Source organism: Oryctolagus cuniculus, chromosome 7 (genome assembly GCF_964237555.1).
Source record: "Oryctolagus cuniculus chromosome 7, mOryCun1.1, whole genome shotgun sequence".
Taxonomy (NCBI): domain Eukaryota; kingdom Metazoa; phylum Chordata; class Mammalia; order Lagomorpha; family Leporidae; genus Oryctolagus; species Oryctolagus cuniculus.
The window spans coordinates 118,269,073-118,285,148 of NC_091438.1; the positions used below are offsets into that span (position 1 = coordinate 118,269,073).

A 16,076-nucleotide genomic window follows, 5' to 3' on the forward strand; every position below is an offset into this window, starting at 1 on the left:
GGCAGAATAGAAGCCTCCGTAAGTGTGAGCTATTATTCTGTGTACCATCACTACAAGCCCATCTGTTCCTCTAGGCCTGCGGTCAGACGTCCTGGCTGTGAACCTGAGCTCCGCTGTTGTGTGGCCGTGGCCAAGTTATTTGCCTCTGAGTTTCCCCACCTGCCGAAAGGGATCATGTAACCTCCTGGGGTTGATGTGAGAGTTAAGACAGTGTACCATGGGTGCCTACAACAGTGGGAACGCCCAGAAAAATGTGTTCATTTTTATAATTGCTCCTATTACCATTATAAAACTTTTGCTGAAATTCCCAATGACTATTTTCAAAACACGTTGATCTTGATCTTGTGTTTAGCTCTCTCTTTGCTTTGCCTTGTGTTGTTAACAACATGTTGGCTTCTCCAGAGCTTGGAAGGAGAGCCCTTTCCTAGTCCCCTCTCCCTGAGAGCAGGGCTGCCTGCTGCTCCGGGGACCCCAGCGGGACCTGCTCAGCCTCTGTTTCACGGTTGCAGGTGCGGGAATGGAAGGAGCAGGGCAGCAAGACCTTCATGTGCACAGGCCGCCCCGGCTGGCTCACTGTCTCGCTGCGGGTTGGGAAGTACAAGAAGACGCACAAAAACATCATGATCAACCTGATGGACATCCTGGAGGTGGACACCAAGAAACAGGTGAGAACGGCTTTAGGAGCAGAGCACTCAGCAGGGACAGGAACAAGGCCAGGGTCATCAGAGAAGGCTGGACCCACCATTGCTGTGCTCCCAAGCCTCATCACCACCAGGGGAGAGACTGGTCATGGCCCCATCTCTCAGGCAGGCAAACTGAGAGCTCGGGGGGATCTTCTGATTGTCTAGAATCCCACAGGAAGTCAGGGATGGGGACATCCCAGACAAAACCAAGAGACATAAAGGAAGCTATTTGTCTCTTCCCAGCAAGGCAGTCAACTGATTAAAAAATGGCCTTTGAAGGTGGCTGGGAGGCAAGGAATTTGGTACAAGCTCCCTGGAGATCTGCTTGTTTAAGAGCCTTAGAAATGTACACTCTTCAGCCCATCTGGTAATTCTGCCTCTTAAAACCTAGCTTAAGGACATAAGCTTACGTGTAATTACAGCTGCCCAGCAGAAGGAGGTCTATCACAGCTTTGTTTCTAATTGAAGACAGTGTTCAATAATATAGGGGTCATTACTCGTGTATCTTCTTGATGACAGGCTGTTATGTGAGACCTTGGCTGTTATTTAATTTCTCTACCTTTTTGAAAAAATTATTTATTTTATCTTATTTGAAAGAAACACAAACACAGATACACACACACACACACACACACAGAGAAAGAAAGAGAAGGGGAGGCATAGACAGAAGAGATCTCCCATCCCCAAATGCCCTCATTAGCCAGGGCTGGGCCAAGCTGAAGCCAGGAGTTGGGAACTCAGTCTGGGTCTATCATGTAGGTAGCAGGGACTCACATCACCTGCTGCCTCCCAGGGTGTGCATTAGCAGGAAGCTGCAATGGAGGGCAGAGCTAGTACTTGAACCCATGCACTCTGATATGGGATGCAGGTGTCCCAAGTGGTGTCTTAACTGCTGTACCTCTTTGTACCTTTGTTCAAATAGCTTTATGGAGGCCAGCACTGTGGTGTCAGGGATAAAGCCTCTCCCTGCAGTGCCAGCATCCCATATGGGTGCCAGTTCGAGTCCTGGTTGCTCCATTTCCAATCCAATTCCTGGCTGATGCACCTGGGAAAACAGGGAATGATATCCCAAGTCCTTGAGCCCCTGCGCCCACATGGAGACCTGGAAGAAGCTCCTGGCTCCTCAGTCTGGCCCAGTTCCGGCTATTGTGGCCATTTAGGGAGTGAACCAGTGGATGGGTGATCTCTCTCTCCCTCCTTCCCTCCCTCCTTCCCGTCCTCTCTAACTCTGCCTTTCTAATAAAAATAAATAAATCCTTTTTTTAAAAAAACTAGCTTTATAGATGTATCCTTGGCAGATGACCAACAGCACGTATTTAAAGTGTGCCATCAGGTAATCTGTAACATACCTCTGTGAAGCCATTTCCACTGTCATTACGGTGAACATACCCCTCACCCCAAAAAGTGTCTTCATGCCTCTCGTAATCCCTCCTCAAACCCCCCTTGTTTCCTCCCCCCACATCTTGAGGCCAGCAGTGATCTGCTTCCTGTCACTGTGAGTTAGTTTGTATTCAGTTTTCCAAACATGGAATTGTACAGTATGTCCTTCGTTTTTGTTTAGCCTTTTCAACTCCATTGGTTACTTGGGGATTTATTGAAATGTGTATCTATGGAACATCCTGTTTGCCTGTTTGCCTAATATCCTGTGGATATTACTATGTGTATATCCATGCACCTGCTGATGCACCTGCTGATAGACATTTGGGCTATTGGCAGTTTGGGGCTAATACAGGTAAAGGTGGTGGGGAACATTGGTGTGCAGCCTTCGTATGGGCATACAGTTATTTTCTTGGATACACACCTACCAGTGGAATGGCAGGATCGTATGGTAGGTGTATATTTAACTTTTTATGGAAGTGCTAAGTTGTGGTCCAAAGAGGTTGTAGCATTTTACATTCCCACCAGCAGTGTGAGTGTTTCAGTTGTTCCATTTTGTCATGAACTTGACATGATTAGTCACTTTCATAGGGGTGGTTTCAGTTTGTATTTCTCCAAGGACTAATGATGTTGGACATCTTTTTGTGGGCATATTTGTCACTTGTATACCTTTGATGAGGCCTGTTCAGGTTTTTTGCCATTTAAAGAAAAATGGAAACAAATTCTTCATTCAGTAGTTGATTTGCAAATATTTCCAATATTTTCTCCCAGTTTGTGGCTTGTCATTCTTTTTTTTTAAGATTTATTTATTTATTTATTTGAAAGTCAAAGTTATAAGGAGAGAGGGAGAAGGAGAGACAGAGAGCGAGCTCTTTGATCGTTGGTTCACTCCCCAGATGGCCACAATGGTCAGGGCAGGGCCAGGCAGAAGCCAGGAGCCAAGAGCTTCTTCCAAGTCTCCCACATGGGTGCTGGGGCTCAAGTACTTGACCTGTCCTCTGCTGATTTCCCAGGTGCATTAGCAGGGAGCTGGACTGGAAGTAGAGCAGCCAGTACTAGAACTAGCACCCATATGGAATGCCAGTGTCACACGCAGCAGCTTAACCCACTATGCCACAATGCCAGCCCTGTGGCTTGTCCTTTGAAAACCAAAAGTTTTTAACTTTAATAAAGTCCAATTTGTTCATTTCTTTTTGTAGATTTTACTTTTTTTAAGTCCTGCTTAAGAAATCTCTACCTAACCCAGTGTCACGGAGTTTTGTTGTTGTTTGTGTCTTGTCGGTAAACATGCTAGTGAAGTTTGACAAAGAGAATACACCATGGGCCGGCGCCACTGCTCACTTGGCTAATCCTCCGCCTGCGGCGCCAGCACCCCAGGTTCTAGTCCCAGTTGGGTGCCGGATTCTGTCCCGGTTGCTCCTCTTCCAGTCCAGCTCTCTGCTGTGGCCCAGGAGTGCAGTGGAAGATGGCCCAAGTGCTTGGGCCCTGCACCCCATGGGAGACCAGGAGGAAGCACCTGGCTCCTGGCTTTGGATTGGCGCGGTGCAGCGCACCGGCCGTAGTGGCCATTTAGGGGGTGAACCAACAGAAAAGGAAGACCTTTCTCTCTCTCTCTCTCACTGTCTAACTTGCCTGTCAAAAAAAAAAAAAAAAAAAAAAAGGAAAGAAAGAAAAATACACCTGACAGGCCAGGTGTGCATCCCAGTAGAACACTGAGAGCTCAGGTTTTCCATTAAAAGCTTTGCAGACCCCGTAAAGTGAAGCCATCTGGGCTTGGAGTTTGCTCTGAGACTTTTAGCTACAAATTCGATTTCTCTAGTAGATAAGCACTCTTCAGTTTTATTTATTGCTTCTTGGGTGAGCTTTGGTAGGTTGTGTCCATTTCACTACGTTCTGTAATTTATTGACATAAAGTTGTTTATGATCCTTTTAACATTAACAGCCCCTGGTTCTTGATGTAAGATTGCCGTCTTGATCAGTCTGGCTTCAAAGCTTTTGATTTCATTGCTTTCTCTCTTGTCGTTTTGTTCTGTTTTGTTTCCTATCTCATTGATTTCTGCTTTGATATTTCCTCTTTTCTTTAGGTTTAATTTTATTCTTTTTCTACTTATTTAAGGTTAAGGCTGGTATCATTGATTTAGACTTTTTTCTCTAATATTGATATTTAGTACCATAAATTTCCCTTTATGCCTGTTTTGGGGCAGCCCACAAATTTCAAAATTTCATTCAGTTCAAAATACTTCTAATTTTCCTCTTGATATCTGCTTTGACCTGTGGAGTATTTAGAAGTATGTTGCTTAGTTTGACAAATACTTGAGAATTCTCTAAGGATCTTTCTGTTGCTGATTTCTGATTTAATTCAATTTAACTGTCAGAGAACATATGATTAGGATGCGTTTCAACTGTTTGAGACTTCATGGCCCAGAGTATGCTCTGTCTTGGTAAATAGTCTATGTGCATTAAAAAAAAAAAAATACATGCTGCTGTTTAGAGGTAGCGTGTTAATGTCAGTTAGGTCAGATTTCTTAATGGTGGTGTTCAAAGTTTCTATATTTTTACGCAAATCCTCTTTGCTTTTTCTGTCAACTTTTAGGAGAGTTGTGGACTGTTTATTTCTCTGGGAGGTTCACCAGTTTTTGCTCCCTGCATTTCAGAGCTCTGTTACTAGGTGTAGCGATGTTGAAGACTTTCGTGTCATTTTGAACAATTGGTGCCTTTATCATTATGAAATGATCTTTTTTTTCAATCCCCAGTCGTATTTTTATTGGGGCTATGCTTTGGCACAGCAGGTTAACGCCCTGGCCCGCAGCACTGGCATCCCATATGGGAGCTGGTTTGAGTCCTGGCTGCTCCATTTCTGATCCAGCTCCCTGCTGGTGTGCCTGGGAAAGCAGTAGAGGATGGCCCAAGTCCTTGGGTCCTTGCACCCATGTGGGAGACCTGAAAAAAGTTCCTGGCTCCTGGACTCTCTGTCTCTCCCTCTCTCTAACTCTTTTAAGTAAATAAAATAAATCTTTAAAAAAAGATTTATTTATTTATTCAAGAGGCAGAGTTATAGAGAGAGGGAGAGACAGAGAGAGAGATGCCAGTGCCACAGGTGAGGGTTTAACCTACTATGGCATAGTGCTGCGCGCCCCCCCCCCCCCCAAGCTGGATTCTTGCTTCTGAAAGCTACTTTGTTAGACATTCATAAAGCCCCCTCGGGATTGTCATGAGTAGTGGTGGCATGGTATATGTTTTCCCAGTTGCTCTTCACCTAATATGTCTTTATAAAGGTGTGCTTCTCTGGTAGACAGCATGTAGTTGGATGTTGCTTTGTTCATCCAATTTGACAACCTCTGCCTTTTAATTGAGGTGGTAAGACCATTTACAGTTAATGTTATTGTTAAGATTTGGTTTAAATCTTTTACATTGCTGTTATCTATTTGTTCTTCTCTTTTTTTCTCTCTCCTTTTTTTTTTAATTTTTTTATTTTGGTCTACTTTTGGATTACTGAATAATTTTTATAATTCAGTTTTAGTTCCTTTGTTGGTTATTGGTCTTTGTGATTTTAGCAGTTGCATCAAATTTAGAGTACATACACTTTTTTTAAGAAAAATGTATTTATTTGAAAGGCAGAATTACAGAGAGAGAGAGGGAAAGAGAGACAGAGAGAGAGAGATCTTCCTTCCTCTGGTTCATTCTCCAAATGGCCACAATGGCCAGAGCTGGGCTGATCCGAAGCCAGGTGCTTCCTCCAGGTCTCCCACATGGGTGCAGGGGCCCAAGGACTTGGTCCATCTTCTGTAGCTTTCTCAGGTGCATTAGCAGGGAGCTGGATCAGAAGTAGAGCATCTGGGACTTGAACCAGCACCTGTATGGGATGCCAGCACTGCAGGCAGCTTTACCCACTATGCTGTGATGCCAGCCCCTAGAATACATATACTTTACTTATCACAATAGACCTTCAAGTGACATCATCTCATTTTACATAGCATGTAAGAATCTTAGAATAATTTATTTCCATTTCTCTCCTCCCAATCTTTGTGCTATTGTTGTCATATTTCTACTTTTACATATATTATACATGCCATACCATATTATTTTCATTATTTTTAATGGTCAGTTGTCTCTTAAAGGAATGTAAGTAATAAGAAAAGGATGTTATATATTTATACATGCACTTACCATCCTCCATCCCACTATATAAAATTGTATTTCTATCCAGTTTTGTTTTATTTCTTCTTCAAGGACCTCTAACATTTTTTGTATTAATTTAAGAAATTGATCTGTATTGTATTGTATTGAACAGGTAGAGGGGAGAATAAGAGAGAGACATACAGACGGACTTCCCATCTGCTGCCTCCTTTCCTGAATGCCCACAACAGCTAGGGCTGGGCCAGGCCAAAGCCAGGAGCCCAGAACGCCATCCAGGTCTCCCACATGGGTGGCAGGGACTCAAGTACTTGGGCTGCCTCTCGGCCTGCATATCAGTAGGAAGCTGGAATAGGAGTTCAGCTGGGACTTGGCCAGGCACTCCAGCATGGCATTAGGGCATTCTAACTGGCGGCTTAGCTGCTCAGCCAAACATCTACCCCATTTCTTGCGCATATATATATATATATATATGTATATATATAAAACTTATGTGTGTGTATATATATATATGTATAAAATCCCAGGTTTTCAAATATTTTCTTTCAATACTTTAAAGAAGGTACTACTCTGTCTTTTTGCCTGCATTATTTCAGACAAAAAAAAAAAGTATTACCTTTGTTCCTCTATATGTAACAGTCTTTTTCTCTTCATGCTTTTAAGATTTTCCAAAAAAAAATTTAGCACTGATTTTGAGTAATTTTGTTATGAAGTGCCTTGGTATAGTTTTCCTCATAACTCATGTTTGGATTTGTTATAAATTTTCATCAAACCTGGATTTTTTGGGCAATTATGTCTTCAAATTTTTTTTCTGCCCTCTCTAGCTTTTCTCTCATCTCCTTGGGAGACCGCTGGTACGTGCAGAGGAAGCCACTTCAGGTTATTCCACAGTTCAGTTCATGATGCTGCTCTGTGTTCACTTTCTAAGCTTTTTTTTTCCCCAGTTTAGATAGTTCTGATCCTGTGTCCAAGTTCACTGATCTTTTCTGCTGTAAGACCACATTTGCCACTAGTCCCATCTCGTGGATCTTTCATTTCCGTTGTTGTGGGTTTCATTTCTAGGAGTTTGGGTCTTCTTCATATCTTTCCAGTGTTTTTGATGGCAAGAATACAGTAAGAACTGTTTGCATAGCGAGAATTCAGTAATAACTGTTTGCATATTCCCACTTGCTAAGTCAGGTCTGGGTCAGGTCTGGGTCTGTTGTGCCTGACTGATTATTCTCCCTCGTATGGGTCGAATTTCCTTAAGATTTTGACTGGATTCTGATTTTATGATATTGTGATATTTCACTTGTTGGGTGCCAGACATTTTTGCTTTCCTGTAAATCTTGAACCATGTTCTAGGAATCAGCTAGATTACTTGGAAGCAGTTTGATCCTGTGGGGTCTTGATTTTTTTTTTCAGCTTGTAATCTAGGGTTAATTATTCCCCCTGCTGGGCCGGGACCCTTCTGAGTACTCTACCCAGAGCCATGTGAATGGTGAGGTTTTCTTGTCTGGCTTCTGAGAACAGACACTGTTTCCTGATTTGTGTGAGCCCCAAGTGCTATTATACTGTTTTCTTTTCATTGTTAAAAAATATTTGTACTGGGGCTGGTGCTGTGGGTGAGCAGGTTAAGCCACCACCTGCAATGCCAGCATCCCATATGAGTGCTGATTCGAGTTCCCATTGCTCCACTTTTGATCCAGCTCCCTGCTAATGTACCTGAGAAAGCAGTGGAAGATGGCCCAAGTGCTTGGGCCCCTGTACCCTTGTGGGAGACCTGGAGGAAGCTTGGGCTCAGCTTTGGCCTAGCCTAGCCTTGGCTGTTGTGGCCATTTGGGGAGTGAACCAGTAGATGGAAGATCTCTCTCTATCTCTGTCTCTCCTTCTCTCTCTATAACTTTTTCAAAGAAGAAAGTTAAATTAAAAAAAAAAAAAAAACACAAAATACTGATACAGATGTGTATGGGGGGGAAGTGAATATATTCTATTAGAAACTCTAAAGAGCTAGAGTGTATAGTTTCTGTTTTCTTCATTTTTGTGTTACCTCCCAAATGAATGAGAATTTTGCTATAATCTGTAAAAAAACAAACTAAGTATCAATAGTTAAGGCATTTGAAAGGATGGGGTGAGCATTGGCACAGCAGTGTTAGGTCACATCTGGGACACCCCCATCCTCTGATGGAGTGATGGGTTTGAGTTTCGGCTCCTCTGCTTCCAATCTGACTTCCTACTGGTGTGCACCCAGGGAGGTGGCAGATGATGGCTCAAGTACTTGCTTCTCTCTCTGCTTTTAAAATAAAATGAAAATAAGTAAGTAGAAATGTAGGTTTTTTTGTTTTTGTTTGTTTGTTTGTTTTTTGAGATTTATTTATTTTTATTTGAAAGGCAGAGGCAGAAAGAGAGAGGTCTTCCATCCGCTGGTTCACTCCTCAGTTGGCCTCAATGGCCTGAGCGTGCTGATCCGAAGCCAGGAGCCAGGAGCTTCTTCCAGGTCTCCCACATGGGTGCAGGGGCCCAAGCACTTGGGTCATCTTCTGCTGCTTTCCCAGGCTGTGGCAGAGAGGTAGATCAGAAGTGGAGCAGCCGGGACTCAAACTGGTGTCCATATGGGATGCTGGCACTGTAGGCAGTTTTACCTACCAAGCTACAATGCTGGCCCTTAGAAATGTAATTTTAAAAATACTCAAAAGGGTGAGTTTAAATATGGGCTAGCTCAGAGCCAGAAATCACATTGGCTGTTGTTAAAGGCAAGAATGTTCTGGAAAGAGCCCATAAGGGCCCTAAAGGAGGGGGAGGGGTGGTAGTTTGAGAGGGGGAAGTTGGGGAGGGAGTGAAGTTGGGGAGGGGGAGGGGTGGTAGTTTGAGGGGAGAGGTTGGGGGGGTGGGCTGGGGAGGGGGAGGGTGGTAGTTTGAGAGGACACTTTCTGTACATAGGAGTCCCAGCTGGCCCTGGCAGCCTCCTTGTGACCTGGGGGTCTCTTATACCCACAGATTGTCCGTGTGGAGCCCTTGGTGACCATGGGCCAGGTGACTGCCCTGCTGAACTCCATTGGCTGGACTTTGCCCGTGCTGCCCGAGCTCGATGACCTCACAGTGGGTAAGGACTCCCTGTCCGTGGGCAGGAGGAGGCAGGTGGGCCCACGCTCAGAGCTGAGGGATCTTAGCCACCTTCCGTCGGGTCCAGCGTGGCCAGTCTTCTGTCTGTGATGGACGTCGCTCTGTCCCTTACTTGGGTAGCTCCGGTGACGGGCATTCACTGCCTGCTGCTCTGTTTCTGAGCGCACTTTGTCATTTCTGGCTCGAGTCTGCTGCCCTGCAGTGCGTACCCATTGCTCCCCTCCTATCCTGCTCCTCCTACCTACAGAGTCTGGTCTCTTCCTCCCATAGGCTCCCTGGCCACACCTTTTCTCCGTGGGAAGCAGCTTCTGTCCTCTTAACCATTACCGTGGACCATGGCTTCCTGCCGCCCCCAGCAGACCCCATTTCTGCGGAAGTCCCTCTTAAAATGACAGGTTCCCAGGTTGAGACTGGCCAGGGTGAGGGTCTGCCTGTCCATCCCCTGCCTCTAGGGGAGCCCTCATGCTCCGAGCTCCACCCTTCTGCTTGGTCTTGCACTCTATGTAGGCAGAGATAGGGAACTGATCCCAAGCCAATCATACCCCTGACTGCCAGCCCTTCTGCCCCTGCCCCTTGTCCCGAGGGTCCCCCAGCTCCAAGCCACCCCCACCCTCCACCTCACAACTCCCCCACTAACGGATGTATCTCTGCAGGGGGCTTGATCATGGGCACAGGCATCGAGTCCTCGTCCCACAAGTACGGCCTGTTCCAGCACATCTGCACTGCCTACGAGCTGGTCCTTGCTGACGGCAGCTTTGTGCGGTGCACACCGGTGAGTCAAGGATGGGGCATCCTGGGGGCAGTGAGGGGGTGCTGGGTTTCAAATACACCTGTTCAGTCTGAGTTTTTCAGTCTGTAACAGTAACAAAAACATATGTACTCCCTCGCAACCACAAGTGTGTTGATGCTATTGTGCTTGATATATATTGATGTAGTTAATCCTTCAGCAAACCTTGGGAGGCAGATGCTGTTATTATTCCCGTTTTACAGATAGGAAGCTAAAGAACAGAGAAGTTAATAAACTTGTCCTAGGTCACCCAGCTCATAAATCCCTCCGTGCTGGGATACACATGCAGGTAATCAGATTCCCTGAACCCTGCCCAGGCCACCTCTCTGGCGGACATCAGGTCTCAGCACAACCGCTCTGCATCTGATGCTGAGAGATGCAACCGAAAGTGATGGCAGGACTGTCCTGGAAAAACAGAACAGAGTTCTGACACGCCAAGGGGACACAGCCATTTGAGATGTTCAGCTAAGGAGTGGACAGGATTAAAACTTTAAATAACCTCAGGCGTGTAGTAGTGTGGGTAAGGGGCCCTCGGATGGGAGGGACAGACCCGGCCTTCACGAGTGGATATTTCAGAGAACGCTGGCGTTATCAGCCTCACTGGAGAGAGCGCAGAGAAGGACTGCTGGCTTAAGAACTCTGGCCTTGGCTGAGTGATAGCCCTGTTAGGAGCCACACCACCTCACACGTTGCCCTTCACTTGCTTGGGTCTTACCTCCCAGCAGAGAATGGAAACAAGTGTGTGAATGGTCCCCTTTCTCTGAGGGCCAGATGTGACCCATATGTAGACAGGAAAAGCAAGCAGGTGCATGGAGCCACGCCTGGGGTAGGGGCCTAGCAGTGACTGCCGGGACCTGACAGTGTGGCCAGCCAGCAGCCCAGCCCTGCTGTCTCACAGCCATCTGCACCTGAGGCAGAGCTTCCCTGCTGTGACTCCTCTCCCATGCCATGCCCACCATGCCCCACCGTGCCTACACCAAGGACGTTTGTTCGGAGCTGGCTGACAGAGACCACACAGGGCAGTTGTCTGGGTGGAGATAAGAAGAGGCCCAGCTTTTTCAAAAGGAGGTTTATTAGAGAGGAAGAATTGGAAGTAGAATGGCCACTTGCCTGTCTCCAAGGCAAACATCAGAATAAGAAAATGCTGGCGTTAGAAACAGATTTACAGAGCCAGGTGAGGGGCCTGAGCCCAGCTTCTGGAATGCCATGCACGAATTGTAATTGTGTCACCTCTTGGAGACTCACTGCCTAACCTGGCAAAGGGAGATGTTAATGCTCACTCTGGGCTGTGTGTGTGTATTGGAGTGGGGGAGGGGGAGTCCCACAAGCTAACGAACTAGAAAAGATTGTACATTTTTTAAAACTTTTTATTTATACGATAGGGAAAGATACAGAGACATATAGTTCTTCCATATGCTTTTGACTCCTAAATGCCTGCAACAGCTGGGGCTGGGCCAGGCTGAAGCCAGGAGCCTGGAGTTCAGTCTGGGCCTCCCCCTCCCCCTCCCCCTCCCCCTCTCCCTCCCCCTCCCCCTCCCCCTCCCAGGGACTCACCTATTTGAGCCATCACCTGCTGCCTCTCAGCAGGAAGCTAGAATCAGAAGCAGAGCTGGGACTTGAATCCAAGCTCTCCCATGGGGATGCAGGCATCCAAGCAGTGTCTTACCCAGTGCTGCAAACACCTGCTTTATAAACTTTGTTAATGGCTCAGAAAGGAGCCGTTTGAATGTCCTCTGGCTACCCTGGCTCTTAGTAAATGTTGAGCTCTTTTTAAGTCTGACCTGGGACCGCTGCCCCTTAGAGCCCATTTGGGGTTTTGGGGCAGTGTTGGTCATGACTGTCTCCCAGGTCACCTTTGGTGCAGGGGTTGTGCCCAGGAGGGAGGGGGAAGAGGCCCTCCTGGCCAGCGTCTCTGGTACAGAGGCCAGTGTGGGACTGACATCACGTAGAAACTGCAGAGGGGATCCGAAGCCCAAAAGCACAGGCTGTCAGGGTCACGGTTGGTTCCCTCGTCTACACCAGAGAGTGGCAGGCAGGACTTTCATCCAGGCACTGGGTCCCTTGTCCCCCCTGACTGCATGCCGCAATGTGGGGTGGGGGCTCACACTGTGAGCATGTGTCTATTCTGTCTTCCAGTCAGAAAACTCCGACCTGTTCTATGCCGTGCCCTGGTCCTGCGGGACCCTGGGCTTCCTGGTGGCTGCCGAGATCCGCATTATCCCTGCCAAGAAGTATGTCAAGCTTCGATTCCAGGCCGTGCGGGGCCTGGAAGCCATCTGTGAGAAGTTCACGCGCGAGTCCCAGCGGCCGGAGAATCACTTCGTGGAAGGGCTGCTCTACTCCCTGGATGAGGCCGTCATCATGACAGGGGTCATGACTGACGAAGCAGAGCCCAGCAAGGTAGGCCAGGGCATCCGCGGCTGTGGAGGAGGCCTGGGGGGGCAGGGACCGAGCCTGTTCCCCAATGCCGACCCTGCACCTCCTCAAGGCCTGCTCCCTGGGTCAATCTACTTGGGTTACAGGGGACAGGATCTGCTGCCAGACATGTCTACCTGCCATCATCTCTCTCCTTTTTTCAAAGATTCACTTATTTCTCTGACAGAGTGACAGAGGTCTTCTGTCCACTGGTTCCCTCCCCAAATGGCCATGATGGTCAGAGCTGGGCCAGGCTGAAGCCAGGAGCCAGGAACTCCCTTGGGTCTCCCACATTGGGTGGCAGAGGCCCAAGCACTTGGGCCATCTTCTACTGCCTTCCCAAGCGCATTGGCAGGAAGCTGGATTGGAAGTGGAGCAGCAGGGACTCACAACTGTGCTGTGCTTCGGGTTGCCAACATGGCAGGCCGTGGCTTTACCTGTTGCGCCACAGCGCCAGCTCTCTGTCATCTGTGGCCCTCACAGCAACCTCAGTTCAGAGGTGCAGACACTGAGCTCCAAGAAGTGATGTAAACTCGCAGGAGATGACACAGCCGAGGCTTGGGTGACAGATTCGATGCCTGGGCATCTGGATCCTCACTCCTTCACTGTATGCTGTGTGATATTTAATAGCAGGTTTTTGCCTGTTCAGAAAGGATTTTTGCTGACTTAGGAGACTACGAGATATAAACAAATGAAAAGGAGAAAAAGGCTCCACTTACAAACAGGACCCGAAGCCAGCTGTCGCTAAGAATTATTTCCTCTACTTTACTGTACATAGATTTTTTTTCTTTTAAATTTTTAAATTATAAAAGTAATATAACCTTGATGAAATATATAAAGCAAGAGTTAAAGTGCATCTCTTGACGCCCCCAGGGGAAGCATTCATAATAATTTAGTGTGTATTCTTTGAGACCTGTATGTGTGCGCATGCGGGTACCTGTGCCTGCTCTCGTTTCATTTTGCAATCCCCTACTGTTGCAAGTAAAGATTTGGACTAACTCATCACTTACTGATGAGCATTTAAATTCCTTAAACTGTTTACTCTTACAACAAATACTTAAGCGGCCGGCGCTGTGGCATAGCAGGTAAAGCCACTGCTTGCAGTGCCAACATCTCATATGGGCGCCACTTTGAGTCCCGGCTGCTCCGCTTCCGATCCAGCTCTCTACTGTGGCCTGGGAAAGCAGAAGTTTGCCCAAGTCCTTGGGCCCCTGCACACCCACATGAGAGACCCAGAAAAAGCTCCTGGCTTCTGGCTTTAGATCAGCCCTGCCTGGCCGTTATGGCCACTTGGGTCAGTGAGCCAGTGGATGGGAGACCTTTCTCTGCCTTTCCTTCTCTCTCTGTGTAGCTCTGACTTTCAAATAAATAAATAAATCTTTTTAAAAAATACTTAAAAGATTGCACTGAAGATTTAAGATTCTCCTATATCTATCCCAGCCCTCCCCCTTTTTTCTTTTTAATGCTTTACTTTTAAAATAAAGATTTATTTATTTGAGAGGTAGAGCTACAGACAGAGAGAGGGAAAGACACAGAGAGAGGTATTCCATGCACTGGCTTACTCCCCAAGTGGCCATAACGGCCAGAGCTGAGCTGATCTAAAGCCAGGAGCCAGGAGCTTCTTCTGGGACTCCCACACAGGTGCAGGGGCCCAAGCATTTGGGCCGTCTTCCACTGCTTTCTCAGGCCATAAGCAGAGAGCTGGATCAGAAGAGGAGCAGCCAGGACATGAACCGGCGCTCATATGGAATGTTGACACTACAGGCAAAAGCTTAGCCTATTCTGCCACAGCGAAGGCCCTGTTCCCCCTTTTTTTTAAAAGATTTATTTTATTTATTTGAAAGGCAGAGTTAGAGAGAGAGAAAGAGGGAGAGAGAGAGAGGTCTTCCATCCACTGATTGACTCCCCAAATGACTGCAATGGTCGGGGCTGTGTCAAGCTGAAGCCAGGAACCAGGAGCTTCTTCCTGGTCTCCCACGTGGGTTTGGAGGCCCAAGTACTTAGGCCATCCTCTGCTGCTTTCCCAGGCAGATTAGCAGGGAGCTGGATGGGAAGTAGAACAACTGGGACTTGAATTGGTGCCCATATGAGATGCCGGTTTTGTATGCGGTGGTTTAACCCACTACACCACTATGCTGGCCTATATCCCAACCCTTTTGAACATTCATGTAGGATTAAATCAGATAAATGGAATTCCTGATCCAAGAGCTGAATATTGTGAACATGACCCTGCAGCCCTACAAACAAAATTGTGCCTGGTGTGTCAGAATGCCTTTCTCTTGCGTTCTTGTTTTTTCTTTTTTTTTTTTTTAAGACTATATTTATTTATGTATTTACTTATTTATTTGAAAGGCAGAGTGACAGATCTTCATCTGCTGGTCCACTCTCCAAATGGCCACAGCAGCCAAGTCTGGGCCAGGCTAAAGACAGGAGCCTGGAACTCCATCCACGTCTCCTGTGTGGATGACAGGAATCAGTACTTGAGCCATCCTCCGCCTTCCCAGCAGAGCGGGCAGGACTCAAACAGGCACTCCAGGATGGGATGCCAGCTTGGCAGGAGGCAGCTTAACCTGCCGTGCCACACTTGGCCCTCTTCTCCCATGCATTCTTGCCAACCCTGCATAGTATCTCTCTTTCGTTTTTGGCAGTCTGATGGGGTTAAAAATAGTATCTTGTTCTATTTTGCAGCTCTTGGATTACTTGTGAGGTTGAACATCTTCGCAGGGTGTTTTTTTTTTTCCCCCCTTCGGTTTCTCTGGCTGTGATCACTTGTTACAGTTGTCTTTTCTGAGTTAGTGTGATCAGCGCTTCCCCAGGTTACCGCGTTGCCTTCATACCCGTCATGTTGACGTCTACACAGCATTGCTTCAGTGAATGCCCTGTCACCTTCCAAGCCACTACCACACAGCTGGAAATTTAAGTGACTTCCAGTGTTTTCATTATTTTGACGAATAGAGCTATGAACTTTTGCCTGTAATTTGAATGATCTCTTGAAGTAGAATGAGTAGATGAAAAGATAGGCTTAAGGCTACTGATGTGTGCCTTGATACTACAAACATTTTCAAATTGGAAGGGGCTCAAAGATCATCTGGTGGGAGCCAGCACTGTGGTATAGCTTGTAAAGCCACCGCCTGAAGGGCCGGCGTTCCATATGGGTGCAGGTTCGTGTCCCAGTTACTCCACTTCCAATCCAGCTTTCTGCTATGGCCTGGGAAAGAAGATGGCCCAAGTCCTTGGGCCTCTGCACCCACGTGGAGACCAGGAGAAAGCTCCTGGCTCCTGACTTCGGATCAGTACAGCTCCAGCCATTGCAGCCATCTGGGGAGTGAACCAGCAGGTAGAAGACCTCTCTCTCTGCCTCTGCTTCTCTGTAACCATGCCTTTCAAATAAATAAATAAATAAATCTTTCCCAAAAAAATCATCTGGTGGGCCACTGCTGTGGTGTAGGGGGTAAAGCTACCACCTGCAGTGCCAACATCCCATATGGGGTGCCTGTTCAAGTCCTGGCTGCTCCACTTCTGATCCAACTCTCTGCTATGGCCTGGGAAAGCAGTAGAAGATGGCCCAAGTCCCTGGG

General features: G+C 47.1%; 1 protein-coding gene across 1 annotated transcript in view; it reads left to right on the forward strand.

Annotated features, from left to right (window-relative positions):
* The window catches only part of DHCR24 (24-dehydrocholesterol reductase), a 33,064-nt gene that overhangs the window by 3,646 nt on the left and 13,342 nt on the right, over positions 1–16,076 (forward strand). The window contains exons 2-5 of the mRNA XM_002715960.5: positions 510–665; positions 9,171–9,276; positions 9,950–10,068; positions 12,220–12,483. Coding sequence (XP_002716006.4) covers positions 510–665; positions 9,171–9,276; positions 9,950–10,068; positions 12,220–12,483 — 645 coding nt within the window. The remainder of the gene's footprint in view (positions 1–509; positions 666–9,170; positions 9,277–9,949; positions 10,069–12,219; positions 12,484–16,076) is intronic.